Genomic DNA, 21,024 nt, shown 5'->3' on the forward strand with positions numbered 1-21,024 from the left:
GAGAATACTGTTCATATCTCGTTCTTATACACACGTGCCCATGTGTGGAATGTTCTAGGTGGAATGCCTGCAACCTAGGTAGGAAAACAAGGGTTATTGCCTTCTCTATATTCGCATGATCCCAAACAAGGCACTCCTTGAGGTCATAGGTGAGGGAGGTACTGTTGTGATACTCTGAGCTCTCTACATTCATAGCTTGACCAAGACAACTCAAGTACTGTAGGTGTCTAGAGTAAACACATGCAAGAGCAAGACCTAACCACAGGATCTATTGCTTTGTTTTGCTGCTCTGTAAGGTGCCACACCTTGCAGAACAGCGGTTTCAAGGCGCCAAGATAGAAATATGAATAGTGGGAGAAGATGAGAATATGGTAGTTTAAAGGACTGTGCATTCTCTCCAAGATTTTACAACATAAAATAGTTAATCAACTCTAGGTAAATACAAATAAACTTAAATTAAACCATAAAACATACAAAACAAATAAGGCAAACGTAGGCCCTTAAAAGGAAGTCTGTGATCCCCACATGCAGAAGCAGTCATGGAATCCCACTCTGAGGGCCTGTAAATAAAGCCCAACATATTGAAGATAGTGAACAGGAGTAAGATTTTGCCACTGATAATGAAACATACAGATTTGGAAATGCCACATGCTTTACCACTCCACCAAATGTTGAACTCAAGTCTGAAATGTTTCTATTCCGCTGATTTTGTGAGGAGGTATTGACCTCCACACGAAAGCACTGATGGATGGGATATTACCACATGCGGTATTAATGCAAGCAGTACCAGGGCATTTTGCTACGGAGTTCTATGGGACTCCAAAATGGGGAATATCTGACTGAAGGGTGAGTGTGATACGAAACCACGTGAAGCCTTCACATAACCGCATACTTAGAGCAGGCACTAATGGTAATTCCTTGTGGGTATATTTCCACAAGAAATCCCGCCAAACTTGTATTCAGAACCACTTGTTTGTGATCTTTAACTTACTAATTGCAATGATATGCTCTGAATAGACATGCATTTCTATAATATCTATGTTGCAATGTCTACAGCCGAGTTTGTGGTGTAGGCTACTTTATGCTGTTGCATAAATTTGCATCAACAGGAAAAGGAAGATCTTTTGTGGTGAAAGAATGATTATTCATCGCAAGAGTAAGCCTCAAGAAGTACATGGTGTAGCATGGCGCCCAGGGTCTTTGCAACCGCCATTTTGATGCTAGTATAACATCGTTAGAGGGCTTTTTCCTGACCAGACACATAAATAAGGAAAACACCCTTACTGTACATTAGTCAGGTGCACATTTTTCCCCACATACACCCGTGCATCAAATCTGTCAAGTAGCAATGCTGTTTCATGTGCAACTGACAGTGGTGTGCTGCGGTTCGGTAAAACAGCGATTCCCTCAGTCATTAGTGGATTATATGATTGAACCTGAAAACACATGACTCACTTGAGTTACATTTGCACTGCTCTATAAAACAGCTCGAACGGGGAGAGTTCCAAACACTCCCGTACGTTTGGTGGCATGGGAATTCCGTGGGCGTTTCTCCTGGCGTTGTCACACTGGGCTCGCACGTCATGTTCACCCCTGCGGACAGAGGTCAGGGGCATCCGTCAGCAAGACCTTTCATTCGCAGAGGTAAGGACAGCTCTTACGCCCTTGGGGCCATGCAGTGCACTGCGTTTACTTGTTATATGATATTTGTTAAAAGAATTGAGCATAATTACAAATACATCAAAAAGTGTTCAGGGTATTTTGCAGAAAGCAGAATGTGGACAAAATACCCATGCAGCTGATTATGACTTTTGTGCTGAGGGTAAAAATGATGGTATGTTATAGACTATTGCATTTAAAATACAAACTAATTATGATGAGTGAATCGGAAGGGGGTTTTACCGCATGGGATGCATGGAAAGTACTGGATGCCACATAAAGGGTTTATGTATCCATTCCTGTACTTTGTTTGTGTTAGAAATGCCAAATAGTATTACAGTTGTGACCATACCCAGCATGAGGCCCATTAGAAGGAACTCCAGTCACCAAAATGCTGTAACTGGCACAGGATGTCTGCAATGACGAGGTGGAGAGGGTGGTGGTAAGTAAGGCCAATTAGTGCCAGGGAATGAGGAAGGGTTGGGAGAAAGAATTGCACAAATATGTGGACTATATATGTGCTTGCTTGTTCAATTCCAATCCTAATGTTATGTTAAACAAACCCAAAACAGTTGCACACTATTCTTATACAGGAAGCCTTTGATTTTGACTCTCCTTCCATGGGATATTAAGTAGCCTGCGTTTAAAATCCTAAAATTCTAATTTCGCTCTCCCTTTTGTAATTGGCTAAAGGTGCTCAACATTGCAAGTCTAAGTTTGCCGGCAACAAGCAGACATTGAGCAGTGAGACGCTGTGCTCATCACACAGTCTACTCTCAGGGTGATTCTGGTTGTGTCAGCATGCTTGAGAAGGAAGGCCAGCTCCCAGTGCCATAGGCACAGCTTCTCCCAGTGTGTGGGATAATCCAGAAGCGCTTCCCCTGAATGGGAATGGGGAGGAAGCTAACAACGGGCCCGTTAATGGGCCCGTTGTTAGCTCCCTGGTCCCCTCGCGGGTCCCGCTCTGGACGTCTGGTAAAACCAGACGTCCCGATCCGCCACCAGTATTCATGACCTGGTTTAAGGGAAAACAATGAATCCTTTTTCATGCTAGTGATAAGTGAAGGTAGGTCTTATCTTTTTATCTCCCCTCCCCCCCAAATTTACACTGGTTTTGCCACTACAATAAAATAAATGTCCATTTCTGCACCTCATTTTTTCTTTTGATTTTTTCCATTTCCTTTAACTTGATGCAATTTTTTTTTGACCACTTACCCGAGTTTCTTTTTGCCCCTGACTAAAACCCCACACTCCTGAATGGGGGTTGAACCAGGTAGTGCTACGAAAATTTCATGATTCTTGAATGCTAAGTATGCAATTGAGCTATGAAATGGGCTATAAATGATATACCACTCTTGAAAACCACTTCAAAGCTTTGCTCATAAGATTCATCACACTATCAATTGTTTCTCAAAAGTATTTTAACCTTTACATGAGAAAATCTGAACAGCACGTGTTCGAAGTAGCCACCTGTGCATGCACAATTTCAGAATTAGTAATTGCTGGCTTCATATTTTAATAAAATGCTACTTTGATCAAGTTCTGAACAACATTTTTCATGGGGTTTTTCCATAGGAAAAAAATAGGTTTACGGCCCAAATGTTTTAAAATTGGCTAGTTTGATTTTCAGAATTTCTGGTATGCACATAGATTTCATCAGGAATTGCACTGAAAATATTTTTGAAAATTGACTTGGCCAATTTTGGGGTATTAATAAATATTATTGAACATATGATTGATCTATATTTGTCTTATGCCCAAAATGAAGGTGCATCTTTCATACACGTACTAAGAGGAGTATGAGTTTCACAGTTCATACTTAACTCCATTACATCTCCTGGAAACTCACATGAGAGTCAGGGCTGGCTTTGATGTAAGTTTTCAGGAGAAAACATTTTGGGTGAAAGAATGGCTGCTTTTTCATTCCCGAAACCCTCTCAGCCTCTCTGCTCAATGTCCCATGGGAGATATAGCTATAATTTTGAGAAAGGGCACCTGTTTAACCATCAAATATTTTAAAAACCTACTTGATGGAATAACTCCAGACCCCACCTGGACATGGTATCAATGCGTGTGCCCAAGTTGCTACTTATTTGGTCCAATTCCATCCATCGGTTTTTGCCTTGCACTGCGCAGACATTTTGACTTTTTCTCTATGGGAAAATGAATAGGAGTAGTCCAAACAATGTTTTTTTGAATTCTTAATAAAACAAATAAATCTTAATAACCTTTTCATTTTTTAACAAATCTTTCTAAAAATGTCCAGTCTGCGGGAGGCCTAAACATTTTGTTTGCATAATATCAGCCAAATCCGTTCTGCAAGTCCTACGTTATTAGCAATTCAATTTTTAGATTTCCTATGGAACTAGGTACACACCTTAACTATAGTACAGCGACCGCCACATTTTAATATATATGCACTCAGTGAAAAAATGTTTGTTAAGGGAAAGTTAAGGTGAATAATTCAGTGCAACAAAATCCTTGAAATTCAATGAAAAACTTTACTTGAAGCGACATTAAGGTGAAACAATCTGATGCAATGAAACCCTGGAAATTCAGTGTAAAAACTTTAGTAGAAGTGATGTTAAGGTGCCGATACCAAGTCACAAAACCCCTGAAATTCAGAGTTTTGCTGGAAGCTACACCACCTCAACTACGATGCCGCATTTGCACGGTCCTTAAGAACACTGGTGACATCACAAATAACATCACCGATGATATCACATATGACATCATAAGTGACATCACTGGTACAGCAGATCACGTGTCCAAGAAAGACAGATGCAATATTTAAAAAGCATGCTTCTGCATATAGGGTGGATTCAGCTTGGTTGGAGCCCACAGAGCACTTTTTCCTACCCAAATCTTCTCGCTGTGCGTTCTCCCCTTGTTGTTCTTTGTTTTCTGTTAGTTTGCATGTTTTATTTTCGTTTTTGTTTTTTTATTGATATATTTTGTACTTTCATTTGATTTTTTTTATCCTTCTTGTTTTAATTATTGTTTTTGGCTTACCAGTAGGGTTAGTCTGTTGTCATGGTGCTTAATGTTAAACCCACCTCCCCCGAGTTTTAATCTTTTTTTAACTTTTAAAAAAATATGACCTTGCAGTACAGTGCTACACCACAAAGTTATTTTTAAAAAAATTAAACACCCTTAGCACTATGCAGATGCGCTGCTTACTACTGTGGTGAATGAATGAAGAACATGTATGTCCTGGTTTTCATTATATATTTATTTTATTGGGGGTACTTATGTACTGTGAACTTGGCTGCATGAGGCAGTGGATTGCTTCACAAAGTTTCACGTAAGAAAAGGATGCCAGCGCTGTACTGGTTTTATATATAAGTGTGTGTGTGTTGGCAGAGAAGGTAACTGTACAAATGCGGTGGGGGACATGTTCGCACAGGTGGGGGATTAGGGATGCCTTCAATGCTTGTAGAGTTCTCTTCCAAACATTAATGGTATAGATTAGGTTCCAGGATGCAGAAGCAAAGCATTGTTTCTTGGCTTTTATTTGTTTACTTTCTGAGCTACAAGAAGTATTAAACTTGAACTGTGGGTGGCTTCTCCAGCACAGCAGAGTTTTCCATTACCAGAAAAGCAGTAGTGAGCAGGCCATTTTCGGATGTTCAGTAAATAACGCATCAGTCTCTCCGTCGTGCGCATGCCTGGTGTTCAACCAGCCTGCGCCATCCACTAGGCAGGTCATGAAAGATATGGCCAATCACCAACGATAAGGCAATGTGCTGATGTGCCACAGAGGTGAAGCTTGAAAGCCCACCTGGGGACGGCAGGACCCTACGAGGTAATGTATTGTCCTGCATTCCCCCTGATATTGAGCCCTCCTCTCCCACTCACCCTTGAACTACCATATCCTCCTGCCTCTCCCCAAGTACTCCTCTGTTGCCTCCAATGTCCTTTTCTTTCCTCTCCCCTCTCCCGAATCAGTTGTTTCCTCTTACATCTTAAGCCACTGTCTCCTTCTGCGTGGCTGCCTCCTCAGTCTCTTTATCTTTGACTCTGGGACTGGAGAACTGAGCAGGACAGAGGAAACACATGAGTATTGGCATTTACTGAAGTAGAGCTGAGCGCCACTGCTTCCTCTTTCACACACACATCCCCCTGGCAACGCCGCTGTTCGACAGATAGCGCAGAACGGCTGGGGATGGCTGTTGCAGCAGCTGTGTGAGAGAGGGAGTATAAATGCTCACTTCCTACTACTCTAAAATACAAATGTTGGACCTTAGTAAAATGTGGAAATTAATTAACAGAATGTTCCCAGCACATTTGTCTGAGCTGATTGAACCACGTGCTAAAGAATGCCTTTTGCGGACTGTCAATGAATTTAAATGAAAGATGTCATAAGTATCTAAGGAAAATGGTAGAAAACGCCTGCTGCACGATTTGCATACCAGAAACACCCATGCGCAGCATGATAACGCCTTTCAAATGTGGACAGTAACTGTGTGTCCGGATCCTTTCTCAGATGAGGGCTCGAATGGGAACAGGGAGGGTCCGGGTTCTCTGAAAGGGGAAATACCAGGCACTCCAAGGTTGGAATGGCCCGGTATTTCCCCATTCAGGGAACCCGGACCCGAGTTTGGAGGCAGCCATATAGGGCATGGCTACCTCCAAACTGGTAATGAGGCCCACGGTCTGTATATCTTAACCAAATCACAGAGTATGAAAAAATGAAGTTAGTCGTCCCTTTTCTAAAATAGCCCATCATTAGTTTCCCTTGATATTGTCTCTAAAACAGCAACCCGGCTGCCATGTTAAAGGGGAGGCAATTTGAACATGTGTTATATATAGACTAATACATTTAAAGATGAGTAGAAAATATTAAAAATAAAATAAATATCATGTGTGTATAGCCACTTGTCAACATTAGTGGGGCATTCATTGTTGTAAGGATGGTTCATCTGATATCGTTCTCTGTAATTCCACAGGTCAAGAAATGTTAGGCTATTGTAGCCCATATATTTCCAGTCTGTAAAAAACTGCTATGTTCTGTCAAACTGACCCTCATGTTTGTCAGTCATGCCAATGTACATTTGTTCTCAAGGACATGTGACGAGGCACACAATCCTACATGTATTATAGTGTATACACGTGTTTTGTGCCCTAGGTTCTGGTGATCAGAGATATATACTGGAACTACTGGCAGTGTATTTGAACAAAATGCACCCTCCGTAAAGTGAGTGTCCAACTATTGGTGGCGGATACCAGCAAGATGGCATTCTAAATAATGTCATTCCAATTCAGGAGCTGAAAGTTACACCCGTATTCCACAACTTGCATCTCTTGATTATCTAGAATGTCATTTTGGAATTGACATCGAAGAACTCTGGAGATTTCCCGCTAGGCCTCTGCAGCCTGGGCCTCTTTTGTGTGTTAAACAATTTTACTTCCACATTTTCTCATAGGAAAAGGGTTGAGCCTGCTATTTTTTTTTATATATTGGGTCACTTATTAATAAATAACAAACAAACAAACAAACTTCGAAAAATATTCCCAGGGCCTCTTTTGGTTCCCAGTCCACCCTTGTACTCCTGCTCATGGGGACTTAGGTGGTCAAACAGGTGACAATGTAGTGCACTATACAGTTAACCTGCTGTGAGATCAAGTGTGGCAGTGATGGGTGTATTGAGAAACAAATTGGGAAAGAAGGTTTTCTGACATTTCTCTTTTAAGAAGAGTGAAAAATGGTAACATTTCCCTTATGGCATTATGCTCCCTTCTTCTACACAACAAAATGAAATGGTTTCGCTGCACATATCAACTCATGTACTGCTGCCAATGTCAAGTAGATAGAGACACAACCACTATGCAATGAGTAACATAACATGTCACAGTCCTGGGGTTTTAAAATACAACTGCCACATCAGACCATGCTTGACAAAGGAAAAGAGGATCTAGCTAAATGATGTGGGAAGAACACACAAACGATACATGATACTACAAACAGGCCAATTTAGCAGCACATCACATGTAAAGTACATGCTGTAATTAAACAAGGGTGTGGGAGCCCCTCTGCTGAGAATAAAAATGGGTCAAATACGCTGTTCTTTGGAATTTCTCCCACTCAGGAGGGTCTACAACCATGTTTTAGCTCACTGCACCCTTCATAAAGGAGAAATACACATTTGCATATCAGTCTGGTCCCATCTGCAAGGGCAGCCCAGAACCAACATGGTAGGCAATTCTCCTCTGAACAAGAGTACCATCAGCAACCCCAGACACGTGCTTTGGCCTAGTCGGGTCTCAACAGTGAGGTGAAGCTGAGCATCTTTTAGGTACAGTGAGCAAGGGGTCCACGTCTGGATTGCCCTGGGTTACTTAGGGTGAAGCCCCAAGCTTTACAAATTAAACAAGTGTGTGGGAGCCCCTCTAGTGAGAACGAACATGGGTCAAATATCCTGTTGCATGGAATTCCTCCACTTGGGAGGGTCGACAACCACGTTTTAGTTCACAGCACCCTTCACAGAGGAGAAATCCCAATTTGCATATCAGTTTGGTCCCATCCACAAGTGCAGCCCAGAACTAATGTACTGCACTTTACTGCACACTTCTGGAGATCCAGTATGACTCCTATGATTTAAAATGCAACGCCAAAGGGAAGGTTGCAGAAACCCCTTATAGAATGGATGACTATGGGGGTTCCACAGTGGTGATGTTTGTGCTGGAAAACGTGTTATTGTGGCAATAAGCCCCGAGACGGCAGGCCAATACTGCCCAAGGTAATGCCCCAAGGCCCATAGTTACAGAGATACCCCTCTCACCCCTCCTTTTATCATCATCATCTACAGCCCACTTGGCAGCCTCAACCTCCTATTCTCTAATTTTCAAATTTAATTGCAAACTATCCCAGCAGTTGTCCATGCTGTCATAATGGCTGACCTTGACCTCTCCAATATGAATAAGGGCCACCAGCTCAAACCTGACTCCACTCTCTCTGACAACTAACTAGACAGTCTACATAACCTTCCATATCCCACCCAATGCATTTCTTTCAATCTCATATACCTATCACCTTGGTCTCCTCTGCTTCCATAATTGACACTCTCTCTCGGACCACTCACTAATTCGCTTCATTGTCTCTATTCTTTTATCAGTCTCACACCCCCCTCATCTCTATCCAAATGTAAAATCATATCCAACTCAATTCCCCCGTTCCTCGATCTACATCTCGCTCCAAGCTCCCTTGGCTCTAATTGCTGACTGCATTGAACTCTCCTTCAACAATTTCAACTCTGCAATGTCTGCTCCTCCAATGACCACTGCCCTCCTCTCCTCTTCCGAACATCCTGCCTCCATCCTTAACAATGAATCACTCCAGCCATCTAGCTACTGAAGACAGCAATGCTTGTGTTTCTGGTTCAATTAATGATCTCCCACTCTTCACACTAACTACAAGGGCACTCTATTGACCCTGATCACAAATTTCAACCCATCCAAATCCTCTTATTAGGCTAATCTTGTTTCCTCTCTCTACTTTCATCCGTGCAAACTATCCATGACACTCCAGACAAGGCCTTCCCCCTATTAACTGCTGCTTTGCCTCCTATCTCCCCACCAATGACATCACCTCCTACTCCTCCACTAAGATCAGCAAAATATAGATGACTTGTCTTTATCTCTCCAACCTCCTCTATCATTCTCACCTCCTCTGAACTTCACCAAAATCTGCTTTCTAGCAACACATCCTAGGCTCCAATTAGCCTGGCTGCTCCACTAATAATAAAGGAACTTGCACCTATCCGCTCTGCCTTTCTCTCTACGTTATTCAACCTATCACTCTCAACTTAAATTCTCACACGCGATTGCAACACATTACAGTCATATCTCTCCAAAAGAAACAAAGTGCTGACCATCAATCACCCTTCATTGTACAGACCTGCCTCTATCCTTCCCTACCACTCTAAAATCCTCAAGAGGGTTGTTATCAATAACATAGTCAACTATTGCAAGGTAAACTCACTTGCTGACTGTCTCCACTCTTAATTATGGTCTAACCAGTTCTCCAAGATTGCACTTGTTGACTTCAACAATTGTCTTACTACTTACCACCATGGCCAGCTCGCCTCATTGTCACCCTTCTAGACTTTTTCGCTGCCTTTAACACTTTTGAGCGTAACTGTCTCCTTCATAATTTGGCCCTCCTTGAATTCAAGAATACCATACTCGACTGGGTATCCTCCTAGCTCTCTAATCACTCCTTCACCATCCTAAGGGACTCCATCCCCTCACCCCTGACACTGCTACCCATGGTTGTTCCTCAAAGACCAGTCCTCGGCCCGCTCCTCTTCACCCTAGACCCTATCTCCCTGAGCAAAGTCATTTCCTCATTTGGCTTTAATTATTCCCTCTTTGATGATGATACTCAGATATTCACATATTTCACCTCCCTCACCTGTGTAATCTCTAAATTCATAACAAACTGCCTTACTGCTATCCAACACAGGCTCTCTCTATGCTGCCCCTTCCAGAGCTCTTCAAAGATGGAAGTTTTCTCTCTCACTGCTTCCAACACCAACCAAATGCGCCCCTCTCACATTTCATTTCCACATGGCCTCCTAACTCCTTCACACATGGCTCATATGCGTAGGCTTCTCTTTGACAGTGACCTGAAACTCTATCATTCCATCATAGGACCTCCACCACAGTCAGACTACTAACCATTAGAAAAGCCTACCAACTCCTCACACACCATTCAACTAAAACCATTATATTAACGCTTGTGCTAACAAACTAGAGAACTGTGCTAGCCTACTTCTTGGTTTACCCCTTTACTCTTTAACTCCCTTCAACACATGCAACCTTTTCAATCTACCCAGATCCTCCCCACTGCTACCTACCATCTTAATGTCAGAGGATTCTCCATGCATAATCAATCTCTTTTAAATTTCTGATAGCTCTCCATATATCCATCCATGATCTTTGCCTCCCCAATACCTCACTGAATGCATCTCACTGTACTCTCCCTCTTGAACTCTCTGCTCCTCATCTTTTCACAACCAATCAGCTCCCTACCCTCCACCCTCCTATTCCACCAGACACCTGTCTACCTTTCCCTACTTTTTTAAAATACATACAAAATACAAATGAGCAAAACAGCATTTTTGTGATGCCTTTTAATGCTTGTCCATTACTCATATATGATCGATAACTGCTGCAGAAGGTGCCATTCGCTGTATTAATCTTTATTTTCATTTCACACAGACATATCTTCAGCAATTTTACAGTCTGGATAGAAGTTCTCCACAAAGAAGAAAGAGATATATTAAGGAATTCAGCAGCAGGATAAAAAGAATGCAAGACTTCTTTGGATTGAATGTGACAGGTTTCCTGGACCCTGAGACTCTGTCTCATATGAAGGATGCGCGATGTGGGGTCCCAGATGTCCAAAATTATGGATTTCATGCAAATAAACCCAAATGGCAATGGAATACATTAACATACCGGTAGGTGTCTGACCGTTATTTACTCCGTACCTTTAACTGGCCCATTTAAACAGATATCATATAAATATGAGAGCATGGCTCGGGAGAATTTGAAGTTGATTGATGATTTTCTTGGATGGTCCTAGTAGCATGCTGTTGATATGAAACAAGCGTGGGAGTACCATTTCTCTCACCAAGTCCATACTCCGTTGGATTATTATGGAGGTTGGAGATTTGCTTCATCAATAAGCTAGAAGTTTACATTTTTTATTTGAACATGTCTCCAGTATTTCTAGACTTGTTGAGAGAAATGGGTGAGAGTCGAAGGGTGGACATACAAATGGATGGAGATGAATTTAAACTGGTTAGACATTATGATTTCAGATTTGTCATCCATTTGAAGATATCAGATATTCAGGTTAAAGTGGAATTAAGTTGGGTAGGACTGAAAGTTCAAGGACATATCATTGAAAAGAAAGGAGAGTGATTGGCGGAATTAAGCATGAGAAATGTGAGATGGTGAAAGGTGTAATGGCTGACCCTTGGGGCATCCGCAGGATGGGGAAGTGTGAAAGGAGAGGTTTTGTCTGCATTTAACCCGGTAAGATCTCTCTTTCAAGAAGGGTTCAAACCAAAAATGGATTGTGCCACCGATTGACAGATTACTTTAGAAGTTATGGATGAGACTTCATAATCAACCATGGTATAGCCCCTTGAGAAATTGTGCTGTTGGGTGTTTGTTATCTAGAGTTTCAAGTAGGTTTTCTCTGATAACAAAAAGAGTGATCTGGGTTCCACTAAGTGGTTTACAGGCCAATTGTCAGTCATGAAGGAGGTGGCCATTTTCTTCTGATTACCTCTGAATTTACATTGCATCTGGAGCACTCATTCTAGGGCTTTAGATTTGATTAGTATATTAATGTAGATCTATAGAGATGGCTGAGCTGGAATCTTTCTTGATGTGGGAGATGCAAGAATGTTTCAACAATGTGGGGTCAAAACCAGAGTTTAGTGAGGCATTGTAAAGTATGGTGATAGCTTGGCATAAGGTTAGGATCTATTTTTTAATGTAGGAGTCTGGATGAGCATTACATTGGGGACTCATGGATTTTGTTTGAGACGCTATCCTGAGAATGTCATCCTCGAACAGGGTTTGAAAGTAATTGCATTTTGGGTTGAGATTAGATGAGACTTTAGGCATGGGGGTGTTAAGGAGTGTTTGATGGTGAACGTTTGGTCTAAATGTAAAACTGGTAGATCTTCAATGAATTCCTCAGTGGGCTTTGGGTTCAACTTGAGTCCCTTTGTGTTATTTATATCTTGGGGATGACTTGCTCAAGATGGTATTGCTATACATCTTTTTTGGGTGCTAGCTGTTTGATAACGCTGTAAATGGATTTTGCATGCAAGTTTATCTTCAAGCATTTGCCATCATACTCTTTCAAGGTTTTTGCTTGAGGACTTTTTGTGGGAAGATACCAGTGAGTTTCTAAGGCAAGGTATTTCAGCTCTCTGGTTAGTGCACAGTTATTTTACCTGCCCTCTCACTTCTATCACAAGCCATTGGAGGATTTCCGGGCTGAGTGTGAAGTGATATTTTAGTTTGAGCCCTAAAACTAACTTTTCCACTCGGTTTTCAACTAATTTCAGAGGCTTTAGGGATCCTTTGGTAAATGTGCAAACGCGGCATTGCAGTAGTCCAATGTGGCCCGTACCATACACAGCTTATTTCTACTCAATATGTATGATGGAATGATATGCTTCAGGTGGAGAGTGTGTCACATGAGTAATAGGAGTAGAATTGAACAAGCAATAATATGGTGCTGTTAAGCATGCCCCTCAAGGCCAGCAGATGAGGATGCCTGAGGATGAGTATTGTTTAAATGCAACTGACTAAATGTATCTCACTGCCTTATGTATGCTTCTCATTGTAGAATCTGTGCTCTACAGCTGTAAATAAATGCACTGACTATGCTAACTGCAGCCATTTGCTACTTAAGTTTGGATTTACTTGCTGCACTAACAGCTTTGATGCCATTAGGCCTCAGATCATCAAGTCCAGCAGAGACATTAAGGGGAGCAGCGGACCACTTCCCCACGAACAGTTGTGCACACAAATGACTGGTTAAGAGGACTAATTGAAACCTCTACAGGGGTTTCAAAGGACTGTCACTTAATTATTTAAATGAGGGCAAACCCAGTAAGGGGAGGAAAACACAGAAGTTCAGGTTAAGCGGTCGGGATCTGAAATCACAATCAAATTATTATTTGTTTTATTTATTATTTTTATTGGCATTTAAGCAACACAACACCCACAAGGAAAGTTTGGTTTGTAACAAGACATTGTACAGATATTATTATATCAACAACCTCTGTCCCCTTCTTCCCCCAACAGTTCCTCCCCTCAAGTGCTACCATAACATGCATAATTTTGTAATCTCTGGTTTACAGTTCCATGGGTTCCATGGCAGAGCGTCGGCCTCACACCACAATCTGTAGCTCTATTATCCTCCACGTTTGCATAGCCAGGACATAACAAATTACAGACTGGGGTATTTCTGTGTAATTTTTAAAACTCTCCATTTAATTGTATCCTCTTTGACAACTTTTGGTATATACCTATTTATTGTTACAGGGTTGCCCTTTGGGCTCCCCTTTTACTTTCTCTGGCTAACCTTGTGAGAACTACAGTTCCCAAGGGTATAAAATATATTTCTTTCCTTCTACATTTTGTTAGGTGAAAGTGCTGGGGAGATACAATGAATCCCCTTTTTCACAAGCTTACCTTAAATGGCTGGTGTCAGTGAACCTTTTTCCTAATTTGGTGAACCTTTACCACAGGCTGTTTTCCCAGCTGCGGTAAAGGCACCCAACGGTGCCCATTTTACGAAAATATTGCCCTTGTATTTTTTTTTGTGCTTTGCACTTCTTGTCTCTTCTTGGTCTTCCCTTTATGCGATTTTTTATCTTTGGAAGGAGACCTAGTTCAAGGCCACCCAGTTTAGTTTCCACAGTGTCTTTCAAGGCAGAGGACTTCAAAACCTCACACCCTCTGTCTTCTGGTCTGCCTGCGAGAATCCATTTCAAACTGGAGGGCTGGCTGTCCTGAAAGGACTGGCAACCTCCCAAGTTTGAATGTTGCCTGCCTGTGTGATTGGCTGAGTTCCTGCATGAAGGTCAGATCTTGGAAGCTGAATAGGTAGTCGACCACTGGAGCTGAAACCAAAGAGGAAGATGAAGAAACAACGGGCGTAGCAATTTACAGCAATCAGAGAGCCTGCTGTGTAACTGGAGCCTTCTGTAATCCTTCCTTCCAATCAACCTGGGGATCCTGAAAAAGATTACCCCAACCCACATTCTGATAAGATCCACTAGACTCAAGAATATCTGAATTTTGAGCCATCCCTTATTGTGCTGGGACCTTGTGGGCTGCAATACCTCAATACCCTGGGACCTCAAGCCATCATGCGGTGCATGGTGTTCTGAATTCTAAATCGAGCTGGAACTTTGGTGACCTCCTCCTGGCTCTCCAGAGGCATGAATAAAGCCCTTGAAGTCCCCTCACTAGAGTGCTGGATCAGATCAAAGAGGAGAAGCTAACTGGCGATATTTAGTCATCTCCTGGCTTCAGAAAAGGGCGCCAAAACCACAGAGCTATGAAGAAACTCTTGTCTGGAGCATTCCCCATTGTTCTCTGCTGCACACTCCCTTCCAGTGTCCTGTCTTCATGACAAGGAATTAATTGACTGTGTTTTTTGCTGCAGATTGTCAAGTTTTCTTGCTGCAAACTATTCTTCCGTGCTAAGGTACTGTGTTGGCTCGGGTATTTACTTGCATTAAGCCTTTGTGATTCCTGTGTAACTTTGGGGTGTTTTCTGTGATTGGGAGGCCACTCATCCAGTTCACCAGGCCCACTGCTGGAATCCTTCTAGTAGGTCTTCTCAGAAGTCCCTGGACCCTTTCAACCTCTCTAAAGTGTAATAATTACCTGTTTAACAGTCTTCACTGGGAACTCTTTTGCTACTTCTGTGCCTATCCTGAACTGCCTGTTGGACACTAGAGACCTGGTGACCCCCTTCTGCCACTGCAAACACCCATGCTCCAAGAATAAGGGAAAGGTTGTTGTTCAAATGGATTTGGGGAATTTAAATGTGTCCAGCACAGTAATTCAGTACGTGGACGATTTGCTAGTCTGTAGCACATCAGAAGAGCAGTGTCAAGGAGACTCAATAATGCTAAAAAAGGGACTCCCTAAAGATGTCCAGCATGATCGAGACAAAGTAGTAGGGACTGAGGCTGAAAATTTTGGCACATAATGTGTATTTTTGTAAAAGGAGACCAGAGAAGACAAATGAGAGTGTAGAGCAGGCACAAAAGGCAGAGGCCAAGCTTGTTCAGAAAAAGCTAATGAAAATCTGTTTGTAAGGAGTGATGATTACCAACTCCAGGGAGGAACAGCAGGGACAAATGGGACAAACGGAATATCATGAATCGGGTATGGCACAAGGTTGGATGACTGATTATGTTCCCGGTCAAAGGCAAATGAGAGGGTTATGAGGGCTAGGGGAGGATTTTCACAAGACGCTGGGACATATGGCAGGTTTGGCAGGAGGAGTCCCATTTTAATGGGCCAGTGAGAAATAATTATGGAGGGTTGCATGGGGTCCAGTGTTGGTTATGTGGAAGGATGGGACATGTGGCACGAGATTGTCAGAACAGGCCACAGTATTTTAACCTGCGTACCTAGCAAATGCAATACCCAACCATGCCCAAGGTTCTGTGCAATCCCAGCAGGTACGGGTTGAACAGTACACATCGTCTGGGGATGCACAGACCTATGCGGTTCAACCGACTGTGTCGGCACCGGTACAGGCATGTGAGAAAAATACTTTACCCCAAGGAATGGTCACTCGCATGCATACTGTAATGCGATAAGGGGGTACCTGTACATACAACTTTATTTCTTTATGGAGTAATGGTTTTATTGAGTTGGGTTCCGAGAATCAGAAAAGAGGCATGGTGGGTACCGATTGAATTTGCGTTTCAACCTGCTGTGCCACAGGAGACAACACCAAGCACCATTGTAATGATACTCCTATGAACAGTAGTCATCAAGAAAAATAGGGTGGTCCTCTCAGACATTGATGAGGAAGGCAGAGAGAAGAGCACCGTTCTGTGCATGGACCCGCCCTTATGATATGATATGATATGGCATTCATAATGCGCCTATACACAAGTGTTTCAAGGCGCGAATCACTAAGGGACGTATCTGATGAATTGTTCGAAGACAATGAAGACACAGGAGAGATGGTCTTTAAGAATGGGCCTCTTGTCTAGAAAAGAGAACAAGTGTTTAAAGGTTTACTTACTTGTAAATTAGTTGGTTGGTGGTTGTAACTCAGGGAGTTAGCTGTTATACACATTCTTACTTACCTTCAATGTGTGTTTTGGCATTCTGAAAAGTACATATAAGGTTGTTTTACTCACCTGTGAATTGGTTGTGTCTCTTCCCAAAAGTAATGCTGTTAGCTTCATTTAACTATTTCTTGTTTTAGATATATACAGACCGATTCATGGGATTAATGTGCGTCGAAAATTTCGGCGCAAGCATGCGAAAACGTGCGATTCGCAGTGAAAGAGCTAAAATCGCAGTGCAAGTATGAATATCGCAGGGAAACCAGCGCACATCTATTCATGGAAGTCCGTGCGCGAGTAAAATCAGGGATGTGCGCTGAAAAAGTGCGTGGCGCATGCCGGCGCACAGGTCATCTAACGGCGTGTGCTAAGGCCACAGCGAAAGCGCACATAGCGCGGCGCACATAACAAAAGTAGGCGGAACACGGGGCATAACACTCGGAATGGGGAACAACTCGTGAAAATGTGGCCGTCACGGGGGAAGTACAGGAGGCAAGTGCGCGGAACGCCCAGACGCTCGCCTACAACAAGTATTCATGGAATGGAATAGGGCAAACCAGCGCACGGGCAAAGACGCGCACTGACCCAAACCTGTCCGCCACACGAAGGCAGGCGGTAGGGTCCCTGCGCTGGAAAAAAATGTGCGCCAAAATGTGCGCTAACAAAAAGCACGAATATACAGCTCTGATGAATGTCCCATACTGTGGCCCCCTAGGACAAATGACGTGCAAAGGGGCACGCAACAAACAGCGACACCCGCTGTGTGAAAAATTAGCTTGTGCGTGTATTTCGTGTGTGTGTGGGAAGTTTTAAATGCGATCGGGCCTGGGGGAGCGGGGTACGTGTATTTCAGGGGTGCGCGTGAAGTTCTACACGCAATCGTGCCTGGGGGAGCGGGATACGTGTATTCCAGGGGTTCGCAGGAAGTTTCAAACGCGATAGGCCCTGTGCGAGTGGGGTGCATGTATTCCTGGGGTTCGCGTGAAGTTACACACGTGATTGGGCTGGGTACGTGTAAATCTGGGATGCGCGGGAAGTTTCACACGAGATTGGCCTTGGTCGAGCGGGGTACGTGTATTTGGGGGTGCGCGGGAATTATCACACGCGACAGGCCCTGTGCGAGTGGGGTACGTGTATATCTGGGGTGCAGGGGAGTCCTACACGTGAATTGGCAGTGTGGGTCCTCCCAGGTGTTCCCTCTGCACCCTCCACGGCCCCTGCAGGCAGCCCACACCACAGGGGACTTCATGTTCCGCAGGCAGCTCATCCACCATGGGCATGCCCCCCAGGCAAGCCACATGTCAGCTTGCACTACTGATCACCAACGCATGACCCCTTCCACCCCCACCCCCCAGCAGTGCAGGGCACCTGCCAGCAGGCCCCCACTCATGTCCCCTTGCACCCCCACCCCCAGCAGTGCAGGGCACCTGCCAGCAGACCCCCACTCATGTCCCCTTGCACCCACACCCCCCAGCAGTGCAGGGCACCTGCCAGCAGGCCCCCACTCATGTCCCACTCATGTCCCCTTGCACCCCCACCCCCCAGCAGTGCAGGGCACCTGCCAGCAGGCCCCCACTCATGTCCCCCTGCACCCCCATCCCCCAGCAGTGCAGGGCACCTGCCAGCAGGCCCCCACTCATGTCCCCTTGCACACCCACCTCCCAGCAGTGCGGGGCACCTGCCAGCAGGCCCCCACTCATGTCCCCTTGCACACCCACCCCCAGCAGTGCGGGGCACCTGCCAGCAGGCCCCCACTCATGTCCCCTTGCACACCCACCCCCCAGCAGTGCGGGGCACCTGCCAGCAGGCCCCCACTCATGTCCCACTCATGTCCCCTTGCACACCCACCCCCCAGCAGTGCGGGGCACCTGCCAGCAGGCCCCCACTCATGTCCCCTTGCACATCCACCCCCCAGCAGTGCGGGGCACCTGCCAGCAGGCCCCCACTCATGTCCCCTTGCACACCCACCCCCCAGCAGTGAAATGGCGATCCCACGACACAAACCAAAAGTCAACTATGTACATCAACACATGTCCGCCACACGAAGGCAGGCGGTAGCGTCCCTACGCATAAACAAAATGTGCGCTAACAAAAAGCCGTATCTACAGCTCCGATGAATGTCCCATACTGTGGCCCTCTAGGACAAATGACGTGCAAAGGGGTACGCAACAAACACGGACACCCGCTGTGTGAAAAATAGCGTGTATTTCGGGGGTGCGCAGGAAGTTTTATACGCGATTGTACCTGGGCGAGCGGGGTACGTGTACTTCAGGGGCTCGCGGGAAGTTTTACAAGCGATTGGGCCTGGGCGAGCGAGGTACGTGTACTTCCGGGGCTCGCGGGAAGTTTCACACGCGATTGGGCCAGGGCGAGCGGGGTACGTGTATTACTGTGGTGGGCGTGAAAGTACAGGAGGCAAATGCGCGGAACGCCCACACGCACACGCCAAAAAAGACGCGCTAATCCGGAAACACGTACGCAAGCAGGAAGCAGGCGTACGTCGACGCGCGCAGCTTAAAAGTGCGCGCAAACAACAAACAAGCTCAGATGCCAGGATGAATATACCGTTCCTTTCAGCAGTGGCCGTGGGATACCGCAGGAGGAGGAGGAGGATAGTCAGGGCCAGAATTTTTACACCCAGAACCAGCCTTTTTGGGATGCCTGATGACCACGTGTATGGGAGGTACAGGTTTCCACCTCACATAATACTCGACCTGGTCAGTGAGTGAGATGATGACCTCACATCACCCACCCTCTGCTCCCAAGCACTCAGCCCCCTGGTGAAGGTCCTTAATGTACTGCACTTCTTGTCCACTGGATCATTTCAGCGGACAAGTGCCATAGTGGGGGGGGTGTCACAGGCCACGCAGTCACGCTGCCTACACCAGGTCTTGGCCATCATGACTGCACGCCCATCAGTACGCAGGCACATATACCTGCCCAGAACACCTGCAGAAAGGCAGGCTGTTGTCCAGGATTTTTACTGGGTGGCACACTTCCCCAAAGTGCTAGGTGCCATTGACTGCACCCATGTGGCTCTACGTCCCCCCAGGGCATCTGAGCACATCTATAGAAACCGCAAGCACTGGCATTCCATCAACGTCCAGGTAGTATGTGATGCCAAGGGAATCATCACCTCAGTATATGCCTGCTATCCAGGGTCCACCAACGACAGTTTCATTTACAGAATGTCAACGCTAAACTGGGACCTAGAAGCTGGTCGGCATGGCGATACATGGCTGATTGGTGAGTATAAATGCCACAGCACATGCATGCATGTCAGATACTGAGTAATGTCACAACCCCACTAATGATACCCATCACCACCTCCCCAGGGGACAGTGCCTACCCTCTGAGCACCCACATGATGATGCCAAATCGGAACCCCACCACGCCACCCGAGGTAAGATACAACACAGCCCATATTGCAACCCGGGGCATAGTGGAGCACACATTCGGAGTGCTCAAGTCACGCTTTCGCTCCCTTGACCGTTCTGGCGGGCAGCTGTTATACGCTCCCCCAGTAGTGTGCAGGATCATAGTGGCAGCATGTGTCCTGCACAACGTTGCAACACGCCGGGGCCTGCCCGTGGACATGGTGGTGCCCCCATATCCCCAACCACATGCACGCCCGCTGCGCATGGGACGGGAAAGGGCACGGGGTGAGGCAGCCCGTACGCAGCTGGTGGCTAATTACTTCACCTAAAATCACACCCCTGTGGAGTGCACACAGCCCTGGCACATACCAGCTGACTATCAATGATGATGAGTCAGGTGACAGTAATCTGTCACAACCATACCAGCCTGAGATTGTTCACCTGGTTGTGTTCCATTGTGTGCATCCCTAACTACACAAACACCACCAATGCTGTGTCATCAAAAGACACACTTCTATGCTGCTAAAATCATTACCCCCTTGCAAGATACAACATGGCAACAGTGCCATGTCACCCAACACCTCCCCAGCACCGCCACCCAACACACCATGGCATGTCATGCTATGTAAGAGCAAACAAGGAATCCCCAAAACATGACACAAGTGTCACAAAGTACAGTGTCCCGAATAGAAAATGGCCACACACAATATGCTCCCATTAATGTGGAACTGACAACACACATGACCAAAGAATTACCACAATACAATGCAGCTAGCCACCCCAAACATAGCATTCACATGACAGTACTAAGTTAAAGGATACGTAGACTTACAACCTGGTGATGCTAGCACATCGACCACTTCCAACTGTACAGTGTTGGTGCCACGCAAATCTGGAAGTGCACTGCTTACAACATGAACTCCATCTCCAAAGTAGACGGCCTTGTGAAGACATGAGGAATGAACCTGCAAATTAGGATGGAGACATGGATGCACAAGCACACATCAATACACCATGCAGTGTACAATACTACAACAATATGCACTAGGAATGTATACACAGTATTGACTACAGACAGCCCACACATGTCATGGGAGTCCAACGTCACTGTGTAAGTTACTGTCACTTGG

General features: G+C 45.0%; 1 protein-coding gene across 1 annotated transcript in view; it reads left to right on the forward strand.

Moving 5' to 3' along the window:
* The first annotated feature begins 1,497 nt into the window (after nucleotides 1-1,497).
* LOC138527770 (matrix metalloproteinase-20-like) overlaps nucleotides 1,498-21,024 on the forward strand; it is a 307,602-nt gene continuing 288,075 nt past the window's right edge. Inside the window, exons 1-2 of the mRNA XM_069639052.1 lie at nucleotides 1,498-1,644; nucleotides 10,882-11,123. Of these exons, the coding sequence (XP_069495153.1) occupies nucleotides 1,531-1,644; nucleotides 10,882-11,123 (356 nt within the window). The 5' untranslated portion in view covers nucleotides 1,498-1,530. The remainder of the gene's footprint in view (nucleotides 1,645-10,881; nucleotides 11,124-21,024) is intronic.

This window comes from Ambystoma mexicanum, chromosome 7q (assembly GCF_040938575.1).
Source record: "Ambystoma mexicanum isolate Mex_15411 chromosome 7q, UKY_AmexF1_1, whole genome shotgun sequence".
Taxonomy (NCBI): domain Eukaryota; kingdom Metazoa; phylum Chordata; class Amphibia; order Caudata; family Ambystomatidae; genus Ambystoma; species Ambystoma mexicanum.